This window comes from Amphiprion ocellaris, chromosome 14 (genome assembly GCF_022539595.1).
Source record: "Amphiprion ocellaris isolate individual 3 ecotype Okinawa chromosome 14, ASM2253959v1, whole genome shotgun sequence".
Taxonomy (NCBI): Eukaryota; Metazoa; Chordata; class Actinopteri; family Pomacentridae; genus Amphiprion; species Amphiprion ocellaris.
The window spans coordinates 14,037,722-14,062,319 of NC_072779.1; the positions used below are offsets into that span (position 1 = coordinate 14,037,722).

Consider the following 24,598-nt stretch of genomic DNA (forward strand, 5'->3'; position numbering starts at 1 on the left):
CTTTGAGAGATAAAGAGAGAAAGATGCTGATTGCTTTCCCTATCCATTTTTTACTCAAAGAAGCACCTCACATCAGCAGGAGTCATTGTTTGTGACTGGGTGTTGCTGCTGACATGTTGGGACTGGCTTTGTTTTATTTTGGATTTTGACTCCACAAAGGAGGAATCGAGACTTTTTGATATTTTACAGGTGCTTTAAGTTCCCGTTTGGTGCAGTTTGATGTCTGACATCCTCGGGCCGGATGCTTCAAATCTTCATGAATCTCTATCAAAATAGCACTGCCTTGTTGTTTTGTTTCTAACTCAGAGGCAGCTTTTGCCAAAAGTAGATATAGCAAGTAAAACCGAGCAAACGCGAGGAGAGATTTTTCATTAGCTCCTGCGTCTGAATCCAGATAACAATGTTCGCCAGCCGTGGTGGCACCGGAGGAGGCAAAGGGGGGAAATACTCAGTGGAAGACCTCTATGGCATCAGTAAGAAACCCAAGGCGTCGTCCTCCTCTGGGAGCATCGTTGCCAAGTCTGGAGCCCGGAGCAGCAAGACCTCGGACCAGAGGACTGAGTCGGAGGCCTTGGCTTCTCAGATCCTGGAGGCGGCCCACAGACTGGTGGAGCGACGCCGGCTGGAGCTGTACCTGAGAGAATGTGGCCTCTCCCTGGCCGAGTGCGAGGCTGAGCGCTCTGCAATGACATACAGGTGAGAGGCTAAGGGGCAGAAAGAGGTGAAAGTACAGCAAAATCAGAAGATCACCTTAAAATTAAATACTTCTCTTCATTTCATGAATAGTGATGCATTCAGGCGTTAAGGACAATAAAAGCTGAATATGTACATGAATGTGCCACACCTACACATTTATCAAGAAGTTAGATTTTCAGCTGCTTCTTAGAAGCAGAGACAACTTAACTGAGCCATCTGTGGATGATCCATTTAAATATCACGATTGATATTTTTCTAATACATTACTAATGCATGAATGCTGTTGGAAGAGGACTGCAATTGAAGGCAGTGAGTGGAGACATCATTCGTGGGTGAAAAAGAGAAATATATTTGCATTTTTTTTTTCCCACCGGTGACCTAGAAAGAAATATCAGGCGTTTGATGAGATTTCAAAGCGGAGGGCTGCTGAATAAATGTGGCTGGACTGCAGAAGCATCTGGTTGCTTGGGATCGCAAATGTGACTTGTACATGAGCCATTGTCTAATTTCCGGCAGCCCGACGGGGTCAACATCAGTGGTGCAGAAGTTTCGGGTTAATGATGCGTGGTTTGACAGCAGGGGACAGTTGGTTGTTACAGTGCTCGTATCTCCCCGTTTAAAATGTTCCGATTGTGGGATGAAAAGGTTGCAGTTGTTGTTTGTTCTCTAGAATTCTGCAGTATGTTTGAATAAGTTTTTTTTTTTTTTAAAAAGCACAGAAGTATTTAAGATATACATCAAAATGGTGCATTTTTCATCTGTGTTGGTGTGTGCATGTAAAATAATGGTTTATTTGTGAATGTATTAGCGGCTGAAAAATACTAGTATATGAATATAGTTGTTTCTATTTCATTAGTCAATATGGCATTTTATTATACACCATATTCCAAAGATTCAGACTCCTGTAAAGCTGCCTCTAGGTGGCAGTGTGACTCTGGTGTGAAGACAAGCCAGCCCTGTGACACAATGTCTCAAAAAGGGAATAACATCTGCAGCCTAAAGGGCATCATCTGTAAAATCAAGTTACAGTTGGAATACCTCAAAATATGCTCAAGTGATGCTCCAGTCCACAACTTGCCTCACTGAAGAATTTTCTGATAACTGTAATCAACTGATGCCTCACCAGAGTGTGATTCAGCTGATTCTCTCCACCTCTGGCAGATCGACTTCCATCACTTCGACTGGCTCTTAAATTTTGTAATGGCAGCAGTTTGTATAGCCTCTGTGCCTGTGATCTGCTAGCCTCGGTTAATTTGTTGATTGCCTGTAATCAGCGCAGAAGCTCCATCAACATCCACCGCGATGCTCTCTCTAATTTTTTACTTTTGCTGGAAACAAACACTCTCCACATCTGCTGATCTGCTGCAAATTTAGGAAAGCGAGACAGATACTTAGATTTTGACAAACAGATTACGGGGGCTGAAAGCATAATCTTCCCTTTTAATGAAATAAAGCTTAAAGGTTAGACATATTTAAACATATTACAGTCAGAAGGAGACAGAATTTTGATGGATTATATCGGAGTAAATCTACTAAAAGCACCGTCCTCTTTTTTTTGACAAAGCGAATTGCTTTAAGATGTGCTAAAGCCGTAAGAAAAACAAGATGTCTGAGGGAATACTTCAAAGTCACAGTGTCAGTGTGGATAAATGCCTTCAGCAGTCTTAAACTACATGCACGTTTCATGTTGAGGTCCACCACAAACAATTCTCAGCATTCTTCCTATTTTTGTTCAAGCATGTCAAAACCAGCAAAAAGTCAGCCAAAACCAATGTATCGCTGTGGGAGATGTCTGCTCCATGTAGATTTGCTGCTTTAAAACATCTTTTTTTTGTTACCTCAGATTGTTGAATGGAAATGTAGCTGAAGGGGTCACAGGTCATGTCGGTCTGTACATGAGAGAAAGCATTATGTAAATATGCTTATCTCAGATGGAGACTTTGCTGTCTGTGGAGGATCACGGTTGGAAAAGACATATTTTGTAATGAGCTTTGGTGCCGAGTCTGATGGCAGAGTTGTATAAATCATCTATCTTCTCAAGGACGTTCATATTATACAATCTCTTGTATAATGCCTTTCCATAAGGAAGATCATCATCCACAGCATCCCCCCATTTCCTGTGGCCTTCTTTTGACACATCCTTCTCGTTAGCAGGAAAGAGAATAGATGTATCCGAGACATTTTGGTTGTGTCGATCCGGAACTCGGAGACGGAGCATAAAAGTGAAGTGGAGCCCCAACGTGTTGGTGATGATCTCAGTTTTAGCGCAATGTAGCCTCTGAACTGTTGGGCAGACTGAGTCATTGTCACATCCGTAAAAAGCGATGATGGACATTATCTGGAGTGAAAGTGAAGGTTAAGCTCATGTGGAGATAAAGATTTAGTTATTATGCTGATGTTCGGAAAAGGAGGCGCTTTAAAAGGACTGGAAATGATTAAACCTTCTAGTCTGTGTCCATATTTTCTGTCAGTCTTTACAGCTGGAAACTCCCCCGCCGCCCTAAACTTGAAGCAGTGAATAGCTCCTTTTAAAAAAAGAGCTGATTGCCAAGTCAAAGTTACATTCTGCTGGCAGCTGACTGCCTCGCAATCTGCTCTGGGACCGCACGTTTGCTCTGAAAACAAGACTTCATTAGATGTGAGAACAAATTGACAGAAATGATGAATGCGTGTGTGTGCATGTGCAGTTTTGTGAGATGTTTTTGCAGATTGGCCCTGCTGTGTGAAGCAGTCGCAGCCGGGCAAATGCTGAACGTCGAGACTGAAACTTTGTGGATTGACAGTCTTCTCCGGGGATGTGGCAGCATAGTTTAGACCGTAAACACAGCCTTGAAGGGACAATTATCATTGCCTGCATGGTCACCGAATGACACATCCCATTTTGTTCTCACACGATGTGATGTGATGCAATATGAAACGATATGCCATGCATTGCTGTGTGCTGATGTGATGTGATGTGGCTTGGGAGTCATATATCTGCTCCATTTCTGACATTTAAAGGAAATCTTGCAGAACTGTTTTGGATATATAGCAGATGAAGTGTTGCTTTGCATTGGAAACATGGGTGTGGTAGAATAGACTCTTGAATATGGATATGGGGGGGAAGCCACGTGTGGAGATTTAGTGTAGACTAAGTGAAAAATAAAATAAAGTGGATATGTAAGATTTACTGCCATGTCAAGGGTTTTTTTTTGTGTGTGTGTGCATGAGGAGAATATTTTGGTGCAGCCAGCTGAGAGGCAAGAATCCAGCCTATAAATATGAGGATGTGATGAAATGTATGTACACCAGTTTGATGAAAAATGTAGAGATCACACCCGAGGAGAGAGAGAGAGAGAGAGAGAGAGAGCGAGAGAGAGAGAGAGAGAGAGAGAGAGAGAGAGAGAGAGAGAGAGAGAGAGAGAGAGCGAGAGAGAGAGAGAGAGAGAGAGAGAGAGAGAGAGAGAGAGCATCTTGCAAACCCCCACACTGCTTGTGTGTCGTGAACATTTTTGAGCCTCTAAAACGAGAGGAAGAAGAAGAAGAAGAAGGGGAAAAAAGGCGGACTCTGAACTGACAAAATGATGCTGAGGGAGAACCGAGAGGCGGCATCGAGCGTTTGAAATGTCTGCTGCAGCTGATTTTTGGGCCACTATGCCGGCGTTTTTTTCACATCCGTGCACCGTGAGATTCTGTCGAATAACGGGAGACCTGCACAGCTGCTGCCGGTATGTGAACTATTCCACACGCTGAAGGTAAAAAAAATAATGAAATAAAAAAAATAAATACCAGCGGCACCGGCTCTTGTGTTTGCAGAAGTGTTGTTGCTGATTCCTCTCCATCTCTCTCCTCTCTCTCTCTTGCATCAAATTGATGCTGCGTGAAGCTGCTGGGCGATGATGCATCGGTGGGGTTTGACTGTGTGAATTCGCATCACATCAAGTCTGGACTGTAAATGTAAATTCGAGCCAGTTCTTTTTTTTTCCCTTCCCTCCTGACCCACCTTGCGACAGATAATTAGAATAATAACAACAACAAAAAAATCTGCCTTATTTCGACGCGAGGTGCGAGGATGCCTGTAGCTGTGGTTGTGTCATTGCTGCGGCACACTCCGGAGCTCCTCAGCTCAAGACAGACCCAACTAACCTCAGCTGAAGAGAACAGCAAGCTGGCAAAAGTGCTTTATCAATCAACGCATAAGCCATAGGAGCCTGTGCATGTATGTGGGAGGAGGCTGAGCGACTGGCACTCTTGAGGGGAGGCATCTCTTGCACTGAGGTTTTGGGGGCTTCCCAAGAACTGCCACATCCCCACATTCGTCTGAGGACTGCTGTGAGCTTACAAGCCTCCTGATGGTTTCTGGAGGGCAGCCCTGATGCATCGTGTGAGTGTGAAAACTCCAAGAGCCTTCTGCCAGCTTTGCATCACCAGACAGGAGACAGAGCAGACGGCAACTCTGTGTGTGTCATGTTAGAGGCTGGACTCTCGCCTGCTCCCTCCAACTCTCAGCCAAAATCTCTGACCTGCCCTGTCTGAGTCCTTTGCATCTCCGCGTTGCCACGACGGCACAACGGGGAGGACAGTGTCAAGCAGTTTGTAGACATTACTGTTTGTGTGACTTCCTATTAGCAGCACTCTGACTCTCCCTAAGAGGCTCCAAAGACCTCGGTCAGGATGCAGGTGTCCTTCGCATGCACTGAGCACAACCTCAAGAGTCGCAGTGAGGACCGGCTGTGTGGCCTTCGCACCGCTCCACCTCCCGGAGGAAGCAGTGGAGGAGTCGGGGGAGGCGGTGGAGGAGGAGGAGGCGGTGGTGGTGGTGGCAGTGGAGGAGGAGGAGGAGGCGGAGGAGGAGGTAGTGGACAAGGGAGCAATGGCAACTACATCACCCAAGGCTCAGTGAAGACCAGGGAGGGGCCCGGGTCCCGTCAGACTCCACAGGGCCATGCCCACATGAAGGAGGCCATCGGGCGCCACACCAGTATGAAGTACAGGTGAGTATGGGCCTGAGGAGGAGGAGACGAGGAGCTCCAGGGCTCAATCGACTGACACAGGGATGGTTTTTCATTTCGCTTACGGCCTTTTGACCTCCCGGGTGTTAGATTTTCATAACGAGCGTCAGAGGAAATAATCCTCCACCTGAAACAAGGTGACAGCTGATGAGTTTGGGCCTCCTCTCATGATGAAGCTCTGCTTTTCTTTATTCCTCAGTCTGTCAATCTCTTTGTTGAGATATGAGGTGAATTGGAGGTTAGCTTGAACTGTCAGCCTCCTGTAACAAACTGTGCAGACTGCCTACATATCCATTAGCCAGATGAGAAACACGTCGGCGAGTGCACAGACAGCACTGATTTCTCTGACATTTTAAAAAAATATGTGACATTTACTTCTAAAAACGCTGATGGATGTGGAAATGCTTATATAATCCATACCAAAGAGGCATAATGTTATCACAGTGTGGCAGACTTTTTGCATATGGGAGCAATTGCCATAGACTTTATGTAGATTTTTGCCCCGGCCTCTTGCTCGTCACAACAGATTAATAAAAAAAAAGCCCACTTCCAATAACAGCTTTGCTAGAATCACCCCGGGACACCCAGCTTTTTTCTTGGAGGTTTAAAAAGCATTTAATTTTCATAAAATAGCGTCGCTGCAGAGTACGTTATGCACACAAATCCACACACCAAGTCTGAGTCATAATGTGGGGAAGAAAATAAGGCCAGATAAACAGCAAGAAAAGAATGTCATTTGTGTGTTTTTTTGCCTCAGAATTAGATTCTGTTCACCTTGATGGATTAGAGCTTCAGCTTGACAAGGACAGCTGTTCATGCAGCCCCTACTCACAGAGGGGTTCGTGGAAAATAATGCACATAAAAACACAATGCATGCACTTTAACATTACTCTCAAGACCAAAGCCTCATGCCATACGTTTGCCTCATTTAGACAGTAAAATTCAATAACTAGGAGGAGAGTTTTAACGACCTGTTTCCCTAGTAATCAGGTTGATTGAATTGCTGCCATTCTCTTCAGTCAATTTAGTTTTCATTTAATAGGATACTTAAAAAGGGAATGAGGCACAAGACAAAACTGGGATATCTCCACTTCTATTTATTTCCTCTCGAATAGCAGACATACTTTTGATTGGGTTGGATTATCCCGGTTGTTCTGCTGTCTCTGGAAAAGTGTCACTAATAGGGAGTGCAGCAGCACAATAAGTCTATACAGCATATGGCCAGCTCCAGTTGCCATTGGCAACACCCCAGGCATTGCCTTTAGTTTTTTGTCTTATTTTCTAATCAGCCAGCACTGCTGTCGCTTATCAGTCCTTTCTATGACTGAGTCGGCTTGAAGCTCCACCACCTGGCCACAGTCTGGTTGTGGCAGCGCGTTGTTCGCACATTCTGTATTTTCACACCGTAGTAACAATCAGACTGAGACCAGGAGGAAGCAGGAACGTACATAAAACGTGTCTGCGTGCTGAGTGAGGGAGGGAGGCTGTGAGTATAAGATGCTGGAGGTTTCTTGACATGATTGAGGCCAAATAAACCTCACAATAGAGAATTTGATCTCAGCTGCCTCCCATTTTCTATACGGCACCTACATTTGCTCTGTTTGACGACATGTTTTCTAATTCCCCCTCTGCTATCTCATTAACCTGAGTATTTATGGCCTCAAACGAAGGGCCCTGCTGCCTGTTACAACTCCCATGAGCCCTTGCTGCCACCCAGTACCCTGATTCTTTCTGTGACTCTTTTTCTTTACATCCCTTCGTGATCTGCATTTCTGATTTCCTTTAAAATACTCCCCTTTTTATCTTTTTTGCATTGCTTTGCAGTATTCTAGTGTGTGTGTGTGTGTGTGTGTGTGTGTGTGTGTGTGTGTGTGTGTGTGTGTGTGTGTGTGTGTGTGTGTGTGCCTGTGTGTGTTCGTGTGCAGTTTTGAAGACAAAAAAAGAAGTGGTTGGAGGGGTTACTTTAACAGACAGTTCTGTAACTCAGCAAATTGTCCAGTTTCTATAACCAGGCTCTCTGTTTTCACCACCTGCAACCTGGTCAGCCGGTTGGGTTTTGTTTGTTCATTTGCACAATTCATAAATGATGTAAAATTTAAAAAAATAGATTAAAAACATGACAAGGTAAGATTCACACAAACATAAGAAATGTGTAAGCAGAGCCAGAAAACCCAGAGGTCCAGTTTCATCATCACAGCGAAATATTTCAGCTGCAAAACATCTACAATCAGCATCTGTCTGTTCATCTGTGCAAACCTGATTATTCAGAATAGAAAATGACTCAAATTCGCCAATAATGAGGTTCTTAACATATCTGGAAAACGTCTGTGGTTAAGTTTCAAAAACCGCTAAGAACAGAACTTCCAGTAATTTTGCAAAAGGTCTTTATCCAGTATAGATTTATCCGCCACTGTCTCACTCAGATTTCAAAAGTTAATGGCCACAGGGTGTGTTGTGTTAGTGGCAGGCAGCTGGATGACTAACTTAATGCATGAGTGAAGGTGGCGCATGTGTGTCAACATTCAGGACTGTGACGCACAGAGAGTAGTCAAACATTGATAAAGAGACAACACTGTTTAGTAAAATGATGGTTTTACGCTCTAAAACAACTTCATGGCAGCAGGAAAGACAGGAAGGAGTTCAGGAATGACGACACGAGACAAGAATCCCAATGCTGCGTCAAAATCTGTCCTCTCTGGGATCTCAGGGGCTAAAACGGAGCTTTTTTGGTTCTGTGCAGTAGATTGAACTCATAATTCGGTAAATGTATAGCTCGGCATTTTGAGAAAAATGATAATTAGCTGCAAAAAGATTGATACCACTCTCATGTTTGTACACTAAACATAAAGCTGCGGCCGGCTAGTTTAGCTTAGCACATAGGCTGGAGATGGAGAGTGTCAGCTGGTTGCCTGGCAACCTCATAGATACATGAAGACTGCAGGAGGTCCACCTGGCCAAGCTCAATCTATAACCTGGGAAAAAAAATATAGATATCACAAACAAGATGTAACTTGTTAAAGCTGCAGTAGGCAGAAATCTGAAGAAACCAGAATTTGACACCATTCAGCCTCAGCTTCCCTCCCTGGTCTAAGCTGCTGCCGCCAGACGAGCAAACACACAAAGCAAAAAGTCAACATTCATTTGTGGTTTCACCTGGATTCAAACCCAAGTCTCCCGAGTGATCTAAGCCAAAGCAGCACCACATTCTGCTCTCACTGTGGACTTGGTTGCTATTTATACAATATCATCTGATCAGTAAAAAGCCCTGTGATTGGCTAAAATCTCCCGTCATGGGCTAGATTATCTAAAGCCTAACAATGGAGCCAGCAATAGGTGCAGACATCTAATTTCCTCTCAGATCACTTGAGTCACAACATGCTGAAAGGTTAATGTGCGCTTTTTTGCCCAGTCATGACAAAAAAATACTGCTTACCTTAGTTTTAATGAGCTTTACAGTTCAGTGGCCTTAGTAGGTATCTTCTAATTTTGCCATAAAAGTCCTTGTAGAGCAAATTTGCATGACCTGTAACTGAACTAAACTAACAAACACTGATGAAAAATAAAGTAAAATTCAGTTCCAGTGGCTTTTTATTTTTGTATTTTATTTATTTTTAATTAAAAATTGGTTTAACACAAAATCCACAAGTTCCTTTGAGAAATTTGAACCACATGTCAAGCTCTCGAAAAAGTTTTTTGTCTTGAGTCACAATTCATTTGTCATACTGCTATTTCCAAGCTCTTTCTATGGTAATATATCACTTAACACCTGCCGCTCCTGTTGCTCTCACGCTGATTTCATCTTCTTGAACTCTGATAACTGCTATTGACACAACATCAAACAAAGCCACATCAAAGCCAACGACAAACTGAATAGTTACATCAGACAACAGACTAAAATGTCCATTAAAAAGCGATGTATCACAGAAGAAAACACCGCCGTAATGATCCCTAATGTTCGGTTGCATGTTCAACTTTTGTGTGAGGATCTGAAGTGTTCTGACATTCAGCTGAGCAGAGAGGTGCTGTTCTCTGACGGAAGCACACTCGAACAGGGAGCTTTGAAAGGCTTTAATCTGAGCAGCTGATGAAGTAATGGTTCAGTCGTTGGTAGTGATGAAGAACCCTGTCAACTTTTACAGATATATTGTGGTCATTTAGCGCTATGAGACAGTGATCCGGCCCCAGTGTTATTACTCTCACAGTATGCGCCTTGTTACAGTCAGATTGGACTGTTTTCTATGCTCTGAGGGCACTGTGACGTCAGTTTGTTGATTTTTAGCTCAGATTCACACATAAAATTTAAGATAAAATAGCAAACAGTGTATTCCCACTTTTGTAAAACCCAGTGGGCACACCTTGCACTGAAATTGTAATAAATCCCAAACAGTGAGACACTTCAGGAGGGTAGATTCATCATTAACAATCAAGTGATAATTAAGCAATTTGGCCTCGTGTTGTTGCCATGATTAACAATCAGTGGAAACAAATGGTTTGTGTAGCAGGGAGGAGAACAAGACAGCAAGCTGCTACAGTCTTGACCTTCAACTCTCCTCTCTCTCTCTCTCTCTTGCTCTCTCTGGATTCCTTCTTTTTTTTTGTTACGTTTCCAGTTGACTTAGCAGATTAGTGACTCACTTTGAGATCCAACAAGTTTTGAGCAAAGTCGCTCTGTATCTTCGCTCGTTTCCTTTCAAGCTGGCTCGTAACCAGAATATACCCAACCTATGATCTGTGTTTTAACGCTTCACTCTGCCTGCTTATTTCATCCGCCACCCACTAATATACATTAGCAGGTTGCTGGATGTTATAGTTCTAAATTGTGGGAGCGAACAAGACTTCGACTGTTGTTGTTTGTGCAGCTGTGTGTCGAAGAACTTTAAGCGATTTAAGAACTCGCACTTTGATAAGTACGTAAAACAGACGGCTTAATCTCTTTAAAATGTGAAGTGACCTCCAGGTCAGTGTTGTTTTGACGAAGCTTACATCCATCAATAATTAACTGCGGATTGAAGCAGCAGTCAGCGGGCTTGTTCTGAGCTGTGAGCGTCATAATCAGGGCCAGAAAATCCAAATCACGTCCTCTGAGTAGGCTGTCTAGTCAAAGTCAAAGACTGATATTGTCTTCTGGCAGAAGCAAAGTCATCATTGCATGTCATTATGTAAGAGCAAAGCGGAAACACAGCTTAATGAAAAAGAGATTTTGAAAAAGTCTGAGAAAGTATTTAAATATAATATCATTTTTCTTATCACTGTGTCACAGCTTGGTGAAAAATACACTGTAAAATAAATGTCAATGTTTTCTCAAACGTAATTCATTTTGGCAAAGACAAGGAGCTGAGATGTTTTAAATCACGGGGAAACAAGGACACGGGGGGAACAGGGGGATGGCATGACACTCAAAAACATCTCACTGACTGTATTTAATCATTTTAAATTCACCAAACTGTCACTTAAGAGACGACAGACCAGGAAACTGATGCATCATTCAAATATTCATCTTCATCTGTCTCTCAACAGACATGAAACAGGTAGCAGCACGGTGCAGCGACCTTTCCAAGCAATGGATTTCATTAACATTTCAACATGTTAATGTTGTGAATGATTTTTTATAGTTTTTTGGGCACTAGTTCGCTGTCAGGTTGCATTTTACAAGTAGTCGAAACATAATCTGTGCCACAGTAAGGAGTGCTTCTCATATCGTCATGTCTGTTCCAACACTTTGAATAGAAAAACTTGACACAAATACAGAAAGTTTCATCATTTTAAAACCAGCTCTTTCCTGTTGCCGCTCCACTGCATGCACTTTCAGTTTACTGGAGAGTCACGACCATTAATAAAGCGTTAGCAGCTGATACGCAGCATTGGAGGTGAGCAGCGAGATTGTGTGTCTGTGTGAAGGTGTGTGTGTCAGAGAGTCTGTCTTTGTGTCTTTTTTTCCCATTTGCTCCACTCACAGCATGTGTATTTTATAATTAGGACAGACCTACTTTCCTAACTAGTTTAATGTAATTGAATTAAAAACATCACATTACTTGAAAGTCTGTTGTTTAGCCTAATGCTTTTAAAAATAGCTGAAGCATAGAATTAGCACACTGTCAGATTTTACACTGCGTTCTTGTCCCTCAGAGCTAAAGAGCCAAAAAAAAACTTTTCTCACTTAACTTGGTACCTAGCCATGCAGATAATTTGTTTTTATTTGTCCAGGTTTTCAGATATCTGGCTCTGAAATTTCAGATTCAAGTCGGCAGCAATTGAAACTGATACTCTGGGTAATATCCAGTTCTCGCTGTTCAGAGAAACCACTTTCTACCAAAGAAAAACCTTTAACCGGCCTCTGGATTTGCGACACTGGTCATAAAAAAGAAAACTGGTTATTGTTTTGTTTTTTTAAAAAGAAACAGGATTCATCTTGCAAAAAAATGTATTCATCTTCTTTGTATTGAAAGAAAAGCAGGCATCTCTGCATGGGTGAGAAAATATGTTCTTTAATTTGGGTGAAGTGACCCTTTAAAGCCCAGAAACAGTGTATGCAGCATTATTAAAAAAGAACAGACAGTCCACCATCTTCCCACAGTTTGTGCTCAGCAAATGCCTGTATAAGCACACACACACACACACACACACACACACACACACACACACACACACACACACACACACACACACACACACACACACACACACACACTGACGTGAGTGTTATTAATATCTAGGTGTGCTTCCCTCTGGAGAAGAGCCTGCTCAGCGTGTGTGTGGCATTTTATGACAACTGCAGGGAAAAAAAACTCCATCATTTGCACCTAACCATCTGTATATAGTGTCTTCCTCCTGTCTCGGGTGAAAACTAACTGTAAATGTCAGCACAGGTTAAAATGCTGACTACACCATGACGGAGCACCTGTGCGCCTCCTCTCTCTCCTCCATTAATAATGTATCGGACGGACCAGGCCCAGTCCCTATAATCACCTTGTTTGGAGATGGTGATTTATTGTGAGAGAAAAAAAAACAGACAAGAAAACACAGGAAGCCCTATTTCTAAAGGCTACAGAGAAGCATCTGTGTTTCTGTGTGCCCTGCTCACGAGTGCATTCATGCATGTCCGTATGTAGCTCTGTGCCTGTGCTCCAGTGTAATTCCCATCGAGCGTGAATATTCACGTGAAAGCATCGACCGGCCCCGTCGCTGCAGTATAGATCTCGTCCGTTTTCGCAACGATGTTCGTCAAAACCCACGTCACGCGAAATGTAGGCCGAGTGTCTGTGCACATGCATGCGTGTGGGCCTGTGTGTGCATGAAAGTGGGAAAGGCTGTCGTGGGGGAGATAGTGAGAGGAAAGAGGGAGCATGTGTCTCTCCAGACTCACTGATAGTAATTTAGCAGACTGCAGCACTGCAGAGAGCAGCAGAGTTGAGAGCAGGGAGGGGGCGGCCAGTTGTCACACAGAAACAATGACAAAAAAATAAATATGTGTTTTATACGGCACAGCAGTCATGGAATTTATCCAATAATGCGCACTGGTTTACCATTTCATTTCATGATGTGTATATTCACAGCTAACCAAATCTGGTTGTCCATATTTTAAAAACATATTAAATATAAGCACATAGAAACAGAAAAATGGATGCATTTGTGTAACAGCTGTGGCTGCCACTGGACGCTTGACATTCTCTGAAGGCTGACTCATGTTTTGTTGTTGCGTTTTTGTATTGGTCACACATAACCTTTCTGTTTGTCATCGTGGCACAATTTGAAAAGGAAAGTATGGGAAGATGGTGGCCTCTTGGTGGTAAACAAGCCTCATTAATGTCAGTAATTCACATATTTTACCAGCCTCAGATAAATAAAAGGTCTTTCATAGATAATTCCAAGCATTTTTCTCAAAGTTCTCTAAACAAAAGAAAAGAAAAATAGGTAGTAAAAATCAAAATAAGTGAATACGAGTTTGGAACTGATCTTTGACAGGTATAAATGTTATTCCTGTGCTCTCGAGACTGTTGCTACCTTGCGAGCTATTTTTAATCAATTTCAAGCTTTGTTTTAGACATGAAACCGAGTAAAACTGCAGGGAATATTTCTGGGATGCTGCTATTGGCCCAACCTTGTCAAATGTTGTTTGACAAAAATATTCCTTTAACTTCCCCCGACTAAAGTGGAGGCAAAAAGGCATGATATGATGGATGTCACAGAAAAATACCAGCGAAGGAGAACAAAACAGCAAATGAGAAAGATGAATAGCTGATTTGAAATGCACTTTAAATGAGAAAAACTCTCTGAAATGTGTTTTTCCCATGTGCCTCATTTATATTTACTCCCAGTGTTCAAAGTGAGTGAGAACAGGCAGTGGTTGACAAACGGTGAACCGGAGCCATATTCCACATTCAAGGAATCAGCCGCACAAACATATTTTCCCTTCATGTAGCCTCCCTGACCCTCCACCTGTGCGCTATTTTGACTGAGTTTAACGTAATGCCACAAACAATATGCATTTCACGCCCACATGCGGCACACATATGAACACTGATACCCCCCCCCACCACACAGGCGTGCACACACACACACACACACACACACACACACACACACACACACACACACACACACACACACACACACACACACACACACACACACACACACACACACACACACACACAGTGGCACACAAATGCTTACATATGCAGGAATCTAAAAATAGCTTAAGGTCAGGCATTAAAAATAGACCAGGAAAATAAAAGCAGGACTCGTTGGACTGAGTCTAAATGCTCTGACAGTCTGTCTTTCTGCATTTGGCTATTTGTGGTGGACGCAGGCAGACAGGGAGAGAGGGGAGAGGCGCTGGAGATGAAAAGACGGCGAGCAGCAGCGAGTTGCACTGCAGTTCTGCTGCCTCTCCAGCTGGCTCCCCGGCTAATTAGAATGGGGGAGAGCACACATGGAGGAGGAGGAGGAGGAGGAGGAGGAGGAGGAGGAGGAGGAGAGCATGAAGCCCACATCATTTTCAGCTGTACATGCTCCTGTGGTCAGAAATGCAGCTCTCTGCCGCTCCCTGCCCGTCCTTCAAAATTCAGCTTTCTGGGTAATCAGATGTGACATGTTGGGTAATGAACTCCTCTTGAGCGTATGGAGCATTTTGGCCGTTTATCGCACACACCAAAAATGTAATAATTTTGGTAAAAAAGGCTTTTGCTTTTGCCTGGACTCCAACTGATCTGAGCTCTGTCCCCCCCAGCTGTTTGACTGACCCACTGTAATACACTGAACTGTTAACATATGAAGGATGAAAGGTCAATTGTTCAGACATAATTAGAAACAGGCAGTAATTTAACCACAGGCGAGAAAGACTTTCGCTCAGCAGATGTAGCGGAGGAGGTGTCCAGGAACATAACTTATGTTAACGATTCGCTTTTATCCTCTGTCATAATTCCTATCAAATCATAACACCTGGTTTGTGTTAACTGAGATTTCATTTAGTTTAGTGTCTGTTTGCATGCTGATATCCCATGCAAAACTAAATATGGAATTTTTTTTCATTTCGTCTTCCAGTATTTTAACAATTTAAGCCCCTCTGTTTAGCATTAATACATATTATAGCACAGAAACATTTAATGCATTGTTTATAACACCATAATTTAGTTGAAAACAGATGAAAGTGGTTATTAATGTGCTTGTTAACAACAATAACCAAAGCTGTGGGCAGTACATAAATGAAAAAAATATAAGCTATATCTTTATAGGTTAGTATAGTACAGCTACTTTAAAGTTAGTCATAAATGCTTCGACTGCTAATACATATTTAATAAAGGGGCTTGATTTTTTTTATGTATACTTTCTTCTGAAATATTGTAAAGTAGAAAATAAAATGGAAAAAATTAAATGAACCGCAAGTAATTTGCTGCACAGTTTACCTCACTGCTTAACCAAACTGTCTCATCATTCGAGATTTATTTATTTATTTATCATGGGATTATTTCTGCTCATCGCTCACAGACATCAACGCACATCTTACTTCTTACTATGATTGCATGTGCACATGTATCTCAAATGCCCACGCTTCACACTCTTTCTTCTCACTGTTTATTTTTAAGCTTAACAAGCTGCCTTCTTTTTTCCTAACCTTCTGATTCTTGTCTTTCACAGGAACCTGGGAAAGTCAGGCCTGCGTGTTTCCTGCCTCGGGTTAGGTGAGTTGGTTTTGAAGGCAGGGGGAATATTCATTTCTGTTTCAAACCGTCAAACGGAGCAACATGTCTGTCTGTCTGTGCTCTCGTTCAGGCACCTGGGTGACATTTGGATCACAGATCTCTGATGAGGTGAGAGCTCTGTTGTTTCTCTGTTTGCATGAGCAGCCGATTCTCCAGCACCTTCACTCGTGCTGCTTTTGTGGAATGCTTTTCAAACGCAAATCTCAGTGTTTTTCAATTGTAGAAATGTTTCAAAAGCCCACAGACCTTGAAACTACAGTAACTTGGTGAGACATTGTACTGTATTATCCTCCCTGCTAAGTGCCCTTCACGAATGACCTCTGGGTAATTGGAATTTATCCATCGTCTCCCTCTCTCAGTCTCAATTTTTGTGTTCCCTCAGATGGCTGAGAACCTGATGACCATAGCTTATGAGAACGGAGTGAACCTGTTTGACACGGCGGAGGTGTATGCCTCTGGAAGGTCAGGCTTCACTTTCTCCTTCCAAGCCTCAATTAAAACTTTTCTTCTTGTAGAGTTTTTTTTTTAATCTCCTCCTCTGCCTAATAACCTGTAATTTCTCTCCGGAGACAAATGAACAAGTCAGAAAAAGCGCTTCTAGGATTCTTAACATGTGTTGGCAGATTTAATATCGTTGCACAGCGATCTGAAGTTAGCATCAATCCATCACGGTCAATGATGTGTTTCTCCACAGGGCGGAAATCACTCTGGGGAACATTATCAAGAAGAAAGGATGGAGGTGATAATACTCATTTTCTCCCACTGACTCACATGCATGTGGAAAAACAACTCTATTAGACCCCAAATGTTTTCTGAATAATCCCTAATAATCCCTTTCTGAAGTACACTGTATTTCTACGTGTGTTTATTACTGTTGGAAGAGGAATGCCATTAAATTATCTCATGGGAGATTCAGACTTTTTAGAAAAATGAAGTGCTTTAGAGTCAGGAGACTATAAAAGGGCAAAAATGTGGAAATAAAGTCCCAGATCATAATATTGGGTGCAACAACAAAAAAAAACAACACGTGGTAGTCCAAATATGTGTTTTTTAATGTACTATACTGATGCTGATATGCATGAGAAAAAAACTGTACTATTTTAGAAGCAGAAGTTTGCAGTTAGAAAAAGATTAAATGTGTCTGTTAAAACTTATTTTGATTGTGTCCTCATCAGGCGTTCAAGTTTCGTCATCACAACAAAAATCTACTGGGGAGGCCAGTAAGTACAGCAGACTACATACTAACCTGTACATTTTTAAAATCAGTGTTAATTTAATCATTTCATTATAACATGAATAATGTGTATTTGCATTATTCCACAGAGCCGAGACAGAGAGAGGACTCTCCAGAAAGCACATTATTGAAGGTAGAGTCTCATCAACTATTTACCCAACACTGTTCCACTCCTGACATTTGTGGAAAATCATGGAGGAAATAAAAGAAGCTCCGTTTTTGGCCTAGAAGTGCCGAGTTTAATCGTCTGGCTCCAGTGTGTTCCTACAGTATAGAAAAGAAGTCTAGCTGCAGCTTAACACATGTTTCCAGATCAATTGTAGTTTATTGAGATGTGCTGCATTTTTATTGTGTATAAAATGTCTCCCAGAGTGCATCAGTTCAACCACTGAACAGACAGTTGTGATGAATCATTCGCTGTCCCTGTAATCTTTGAGTGGGAGCGCTTTTGTCATTTAAAGCCACTCCATGTTACATGTTGCAGTAAATACATCAACAGGCCATAAAATCAAATAAACTTCTACATTTCACAGCAGCTAATAGAGAACTCCTTTGCAGGACTTGTGAAGTTATGCTAGTGACTGACGCCAGTAAAATACGAGGAGTGTGATTTTATCGAAGGCGGCATGAGACTTTGAAGACTGATCACAAAGAGTCGAGTTTGGGATGTTTCAGTAGATTGTCTTCAGAAGAGTGTGGATCAAAAGTACAGAGGGTCAATGAGGAAACGAGGAGAGATGGGCCTAAATAGATATCTCAAGATTGTTGTTTTTCTGCCACTTAATCAGTCCACCCTCCCCGAAATAATCCTAAAAGAGCTAAGAGGCTGTTGGCCTTCCGTACGGTCAAATTCTTGGTTTGTTTTGTGAACAGTAAGGCCTTCGGGTGACCATTTACCAAGGAGCTGAATGGGCTGAATGAGTGAGGCCATTACATAATCAGTGGAGTTTGCGTTGCTTTTAAGACTTGCAGCTCATGCATGACAACACTCCTATTTGGGCTTCATACAGTATTTCACTTACTCGAAATGGTGATATACTCAAGGATGGAAAGCTGGCACATGGCAGACGCCAGGACAAAACATCTGAGAAGCAGAAAATGTAATATAAAACAGTTCTGCCTTGGAGAAAAATGTATTTTATCATGCATAATAAAGTGATTTCTTAAGAATCTGTACTGTTAAAATATTGATAAGATGCTATTTCCCATGTATTTCTACCCCTCCGATGTTGTTTTTACCCCATCTACAGTGGAAATATGTAGATGTTAACCCTCCTGTTGTCCTCATTTACAGGCAGCAAAAAATATTGTTCCTTCATCTGAAAAAAATCCAAAAAGTCAGCAAAAAAAAATCCCCAAATTTATTTAAAAAAATTTGCAAAATCTTCAGGGAGAAAATTCTTTAAAAGTTTCGCTTAAAAAAATTATTAAAAAAAAAAAAAAAAAAAATCCCCAAATTTGGCAAGAAAAAAAAATTGGAAATATTTTCAAAAAATGAATAAAAGTCTTCCAAAAAAATCCTACAAATATCTAAAATGATTCCATATATATATATCAGTAAAACTTCTAATATTTTCTTTAAGAACATTCAGAACAAAACCAACCAAAATCCAGCAAAATTCGCTGGATTTTGGTTGATTTTTTTCTGAATGTTCTTAAAGAAACATTGTTTTTTTAACATTTTTTTTTGTTTTGCACCAAAAAATGTTCAAAAATTACCCAAATATGTTGAAAATGTGGAAGTTTTCACTGTGAAAATATGTATTTTTTCCAAATTTTCAAACTTTAAAACGGGTCAATTTGACCCACAGGACGACAGGAGGGTTAAAGCCAGTCGATCGGTCGGTTGGTTAATGCACTAATTTGCTTCAAAGTTAAAATAGCTCCATAACAATTGGATGGACACTCATGGTGCCCTGAGGATGAATCTTAATGACTTCAGTGCCTTTCATTTTGCGCCACCATGAAATTCAGTGATTTTGAGCGTAATATCTGACAAACTATTGGATGGATCCTAGATTTGGTGCAAATGTTCATACCAGCTTCAGGATGAGCTGTGCAAACTTCCAGCTTCATCAAGCATAATGAAAATAGTAGAACTCTAGTGATCAAATGCCCACACAATTATTGCTATTGCATTCAGAGTTCATGAGCTCATCAACACAAAATGTGGTCAACATTATACCTGCAAACATTAACATATCAGCATGTGACATTAGCATTTAGCTCACTAGAACTCAAAGTAATAATAATAATAATAATCTATTGTTCATTGCAGGTTTAAGAGGATCCTTATCAAGACTCCAGTTAGATTATGTGGACATAGTTTTTGCCAACAGAAATGATGTCAACAGTCCAATGGAAGGTCAGTTTCAGAGGTTTGAATTGCTTGCAGATATGTAGAGATTATTTAGTTGCTATATATGTTCTTGGTGCCCTAAAGCGATCTAAAGCATGCAGTCTAATTAATTTCACTGGGTGTAATTTGCAGAGATTGTACGGGCCATGACATTTGTAATAAACCAGGGTATGGCCATGTACTGGGGAACCTCCCGCTGGAGCGCCATGGAAATCATGGTGAGTGCTGAGCTTCTATTGTGAAAGTCTCACTCTTTCACACATTTAATGTCGTCAGCTTTCTTGCATAAATGCTGATCGGTAACTGCTGCGTTCTGTTTCTGTTTGGCACCAGGAGGCGTACTCAGTGGCGCGTCAGTTCAACCTGATACCACCTGTATGTGAGCAGGCAGAGTATCACTATTTCCAGAGGGATAAAGTCGAGGTGCAGCTTCCTGAACTCTACCACAAGATCGGTGAGCATCCACAGTCTCACAGCTCCGTATATCTCTGTAACCCAAAGTTTCATTTTGTTTCATTCACTCTGGCTTCACTGTTTCAGGTGTGGGAGCAATGACTTGGTCTCCACTTGCTTGTGGATTAATCACAGGGAAGTACAGTGATGGGGTACCTGAGTGCTCCAGAGCTGCAATGAAGGTCAGTTTTCATCTGGGGTTTCTCTCACTCAGAATCAGCCTCGGTGTAATTGTCCACCTTTTCAGTTGAGTATTACAGTATAGAGTCGGCACTGTGTCAGTGATTTTCTCCATTTTGGTGCTGATGTAGGGATACCAGTGGCTGAAGGAGCGAGTGAACAGCGAGGAGGGCCGCAGGCAGCTCGCTAAAATCAAGGAGCTCCATCTACTGGCAGACAGACTGGGCTGCACTGCTGCACAGTTAGCAATCGGTACGAGCCAGGAAAAAGGCCTACATTTTCAGCATGGACACACAGCAGTATTATTTGTGTATTTTACTGAAATAAGGATTGAAAAGATTCACATCTGCATATTTTTCACATTTTAAATGTGCCTGTGGTACTGACAGAATCTCAAAACTATTGATTCAGTTTACTCGAACTGCAAACACAAAGGTAGAAAGTTCACAGAGACAGTTACGCAACAGACCTGAGGTCAGCATAGTGTGTCACACTCTGTGTCCTATGTCTGTGAGAAGACTTTTTACTCCTGATCAGTGACCTTATTAGTTAATCACATGACTTTTTACCATTTTAATGAATAGTAGTTTATTTAAAGTTTAAAAATAATGGCTTATCCGTCACATATTCTTCTTTGTTTACTATTAAATGTACTGATTTGGAATCATTGCTCTAATGTTATTCTCATTAAAATATGTTAAATATTTAATTTGGTCATTAGATTTTCAGCAACGGCATGTGATCTGTTCCTGACATAAAAACAAAAAAAATCACCTGCTACTATTCTTTGATTAAGATGGATATCACAGAGTTTTAACTGAGCGTGAGTTTCATCAGTTTTCTCGTCTTTTCTTACAGCCTGGTGTCTGCGCAGTGAGGGAGTCAGCTCAGTACTTCTGGGTGTTTCTAATACAGATCAGCTACTCGAGAACCTGGGTGCCCTCCGGGTAAAATTTTGTTCCTTTTTTTCTCCCACATCAATATTTTTGCCTCACACACTGAGCCACACTTGTTTAACAATGTGAACCCCAAGCAGTTTCTGGGCGTCTCTTTGCTCCCGTCATTGTCGCTGTGGACTAATTTTTCACTGCAATATAAAGTCCTGCACTTCCGTAGAAACAACACATCAATGGCTAGAAGGAGAGAGAACTCAAACATATCTTCTGTACAGTGTGAGGCAGTTAAAGTGTCATAAATTATAAAACACAGAGGCTGAATTTATTTATTTTACAAAAAAATGAAAAAAATGAAACCAGTATGTACATGAAGTAAAGCTTTTGTTTATTAATGCTAAAAATTATCTTATGGCTGGGTGATATACCCAAAAATATACAGGAAAGAGTCAGATTTTATTCTCATCATTTGTATTTTTTCTTAAAAATATGGATTAACCCTCTAAACCCCAACCAGTTTTTGGATGTTCTTTTGCTCCTGCCACATTTTCACTCACTGTGGGCTCATTTTTCACTGCAGTATAAAGTCCTGCACCTCCTTTGGAAACAGCACAACTATGGCTGGAAGAAGGGAAAACTCAAAAGTGTCTTTTGTACAGTATGACAGTTATAATGCCATTATCATAAAAGAAGACAATGAACATTTTTCCAAGTACCTGCAGGTGTTGCCAATACTGGAAAAAATGTACACACTATAGATGTTTCACTGCTTACAATTTTTAATTTTGTTTGTATTGTTATCTCCTCTAAACACAGCCTGCAGTTCAGTCCAGTTCAACTGAAAAGTCACTGAATTTTTGTTACATGACTGTTAGTTGCAGCTGAGTCATTAATGAATTCACAGTCGCACCAAAGAACACAGAATTTTTATTTTTTTTACAGGATGTGGTTTAAACACATGGTTTGCTTTTAGCATATTTGTAAATGGGGATGTGGAATTAAGTTCTAATCTTGTTTTTCAGTTTTTCCAACAACTGTACATCACAGATGAGTAGTTTAAGGACCATCAGAAAGTTGGCTGTTTTTTCTATGATAAATTATGTCCTTTTGGTAGTAATTTTAAAGACAGCATGCCATTCAAATCCGTTGGTGGGCTTTGGGGTTCAGAGGATTAGACTAATAGATCTGCGACTCTGTTTGCAATACAAAGTGACAACTGGCAGGAAAACAACAGATCACAGTTTAAACTGATCGCTGTTTCCACCCATCTTCCTTCCAGATTTTATCCCAAATGACCCCTCAAACCATCACCGAGATTGATGCCCTGCTGGGAAATAAGCCACACTCGAAGAAGGAGTCACGCGCCTGAAGATGCAAATCTAAGCGACAGATAATGTTTCAAGAAGACGAAGAAGACTATGACATTGGGAAACATTGCTTTTTGCTCTGCTGTATACTCAACAACTTGCATGTCCTCTGCAACATTATGCTTCCAGTATGTGCGCAGATCCATTTTGCGCAATACATTGTATCATGTATGAAAAAAAATGAGAAAATCTCTCAGTTGTGGAAGAAAAAAAACAGATCATATATTGCTCACTGTCGATTGTTCACAAACTAATTATTTCTACACAGGGGGAGGCTGAAGCTGGTTAGACTGACAGGTCTCTGCCAAGCACAGAAACCAAGAAAGGGTGAAAGATATTCAGCAGTTGTCAAAGCAGATTTGACTCTTCTTAATCAAATGTTCTAGGGAAAAAAAGACAACACCTCTGTGCTAAAATGCAACTTTACTGCGTGAACGGTGCTTTCATCTGACATGTGAGTCTCCTCCCCTCGCAGCTGCCTGTAATTCTGTATGATGTTTAGTACCCAGCAGCCAGAGAGCCAAAGGTTAGTACTCATGAGTCTAGCCTAACATTTCCCATAGTGTGCATGTGACTGGTCTGCCACGCTCACTGCTTTACAGGGTTGGGAACAATGGATTAATTGTGGAATCATTACAGAGATCTGACTGATCTTTTCTGGTAAACATGAGATCACATGTTGCTAAAAAAAAAATGGTTTAAAAGCACCAAGATTATGTGACTACACTGAAATAATCATAGATTCTGGCACAAATTACTTGAGAAAAATGTTGAGATTGGCAATCATATATCAATAGTGAGGTGAAGTTTTGAAGGTAACTTTCCCAACCCTGCTGCTTTCTCAGCAGTCTTTTTGCCTCCTCTGTTTGTAAACTGTGCGCATGTCCCTTTAAGAGAGAATAGCCCCAACAGGGTGTAAATGTGGCATGGCTTTTATGGCTTATGTAGATTTGCAGTGCCCTTGTAAGCCATTTTTTTACTCTAAATGGTCAGGCAGTTTGATCCAGGATCTGTTCTGCTGGGCACTCTTGCTTTAAAAGACTCTCAGCAGTCTGTGTGTCCATCTGACGTATAATCTTTGTATTGTCCTACACTGTATCAAAAGATGTTGGCATCGCTCTCGATGATGTCCTGTGAAGAGCGTCATTGTTGTCGAATCAGAGAGTTTGAGACAGTCGGGACTAAATGGAAAGAGAAGGTCGCTGGTGGTCTGACACAAAGATTTGGACACACTGTGGTGAAATGAATGATGAGTTTATTAAATGTGATACAACTCTTGCCACAGGTCACTTGGGGTAAGATTTAGCAAATGTAATTTTTCTTTTTTTTTGTGGAAGCCTAAAAATATAGCTTCTCTGCTCATTTCTCTGGGAGTTCTCTCTCTGTATTATTCATTCCCTTGATTCTCACACACATGCACGATGGATTTTATACTGTGCACTTCATGTCTTTTTCCTTTAGTTCTGTCTTGATTTCAATACTTTGTAATGTGAGGACAGGAGGGGGTTGTTCCTTTTGTGATTTCCCATGAAAACAGCACTGATCTCCAGGTTGGAGTTTTTGATACATGGAGTTGTTTTAGCTGGCACGAGGTTACACAGTACTGTATATAGGCTTATCTGTTTGACAGTGACATGACACGAGAACGGTTAAATTTATGAAAGTTTTCCTGAAGGAGCCGCTGAAATGTCGCTCTCCTGTGTGACTCTGTGACAATGTACAGTACGACTGAGTGTAGCTTCCGGTGTACATACAGTAGATACTTCAATCAAACCTTGAAAATGTAACTTTGCCTGCATAACTTATTTTACTGTCTTGCAACAAAGAGAAACCAAAAAAAAAGAAACAAGAGACAACTCATATTGAATGTATCATGACTGTTGCTTGAACCTACTTAAGGGAAAAAGCACATAGCATATTTCAAAAGTTCCTTCTTTTTGTGTTTGAACCTGTTACACAAAAAAACCCACAGTGCAGTCATGCAAATATTTACATTGGGATTCAGCAGAAAAGGTGGTCAACAGAAGTTTCATACTCACTCACACTTCGTTCTGATTCAAAATGTGCTCACCTGTTTCTGAGTCAGATACGACTTTGTACTTCATAACCTGAACATACAAGATGGAATAGCTTCATCACAGCTGTTGTGTTGAACCTGACCTTCCACGTTAGGCAACCCTCCATGTCAATATTTGGAATAAACTGTTTATTTGTGTATATGTA

General features: G+C 41.3%; 1 protein-coding gene across 3 annotated transcripts; it reads left to right on the forward strand.

Annotated features, from left to right (window-relative positions):
- LOC111587186 (voltage-gated potassium channel subunit beta-2-like) lies at positions 1-24,598 on the forward strand. 3 transcript variants are annotated; one of them, XM_023297043.3, is made up of 15 exons: positions 4,131-4,430; positions 4,562-5,669; positions 15,825-15,868; positions 15,960-15,997; positions 16,272-16,351; positions 16,584-16,628; positions 17,065-17,109; positions 17,213-17,256; positions 19,402-19,488; positions 19,615-19,700; positions 19,816-19,936; positions 20,023-20,117; positions 20,247-20,367; positions 20,974-21,062; positions 22,288-24,598. In XM_023297043.3, exons 2-15 carry the CDS (start codon positions 5,350-5,352, stop codon positions 22,375-22,377), a joined length of 1,305 nt encoding a protein of 434 aa, XP_023152811.1. In that variant the 5' UTR covers positions 4,131-4,430; positions 4,562-5,349; the 3' UTR covers positions 22,378-24,598. The 3 variants fall into 3 exon arrangements, with proteins under 3 accessions (XP_035798245.1, XP_023152811.1, XP_023152812.1); XM_023297044.3 differs by having other exon boundaries at positions 4,131-4,403; XM_035942352.2 differs by lacking the exons at positions 4,131-4,430; positions 4,562-5,669 and adding an exon at positions 1-696.

Excerpts from the sequence above, each read along its gene's own strand:
- LOC111587186 (XM_023297043.3), top strand. The coding sequence starts at position 5,350 with ATGCAGGTGTCCTTCGCATGCACTGAGCACAACCTCAAGAGTCGCAGT. Across the intron at positions 15,869-15,959 it reads TGTTTCCTGCCTCGGGTTAG|GCACCTGGGTGACATTTGGA; the intron begins GTGAGTTGGTTT and ends GCTCTCGTTCAG. Across the intron at positions 16,629-17,064 it reads ATCAAGAAGAAAGGATGGAG|GCGTTCAAGTTTCGTCATCA; the intron begins GTGATAATACTC and ends TGTCCTCATCAG.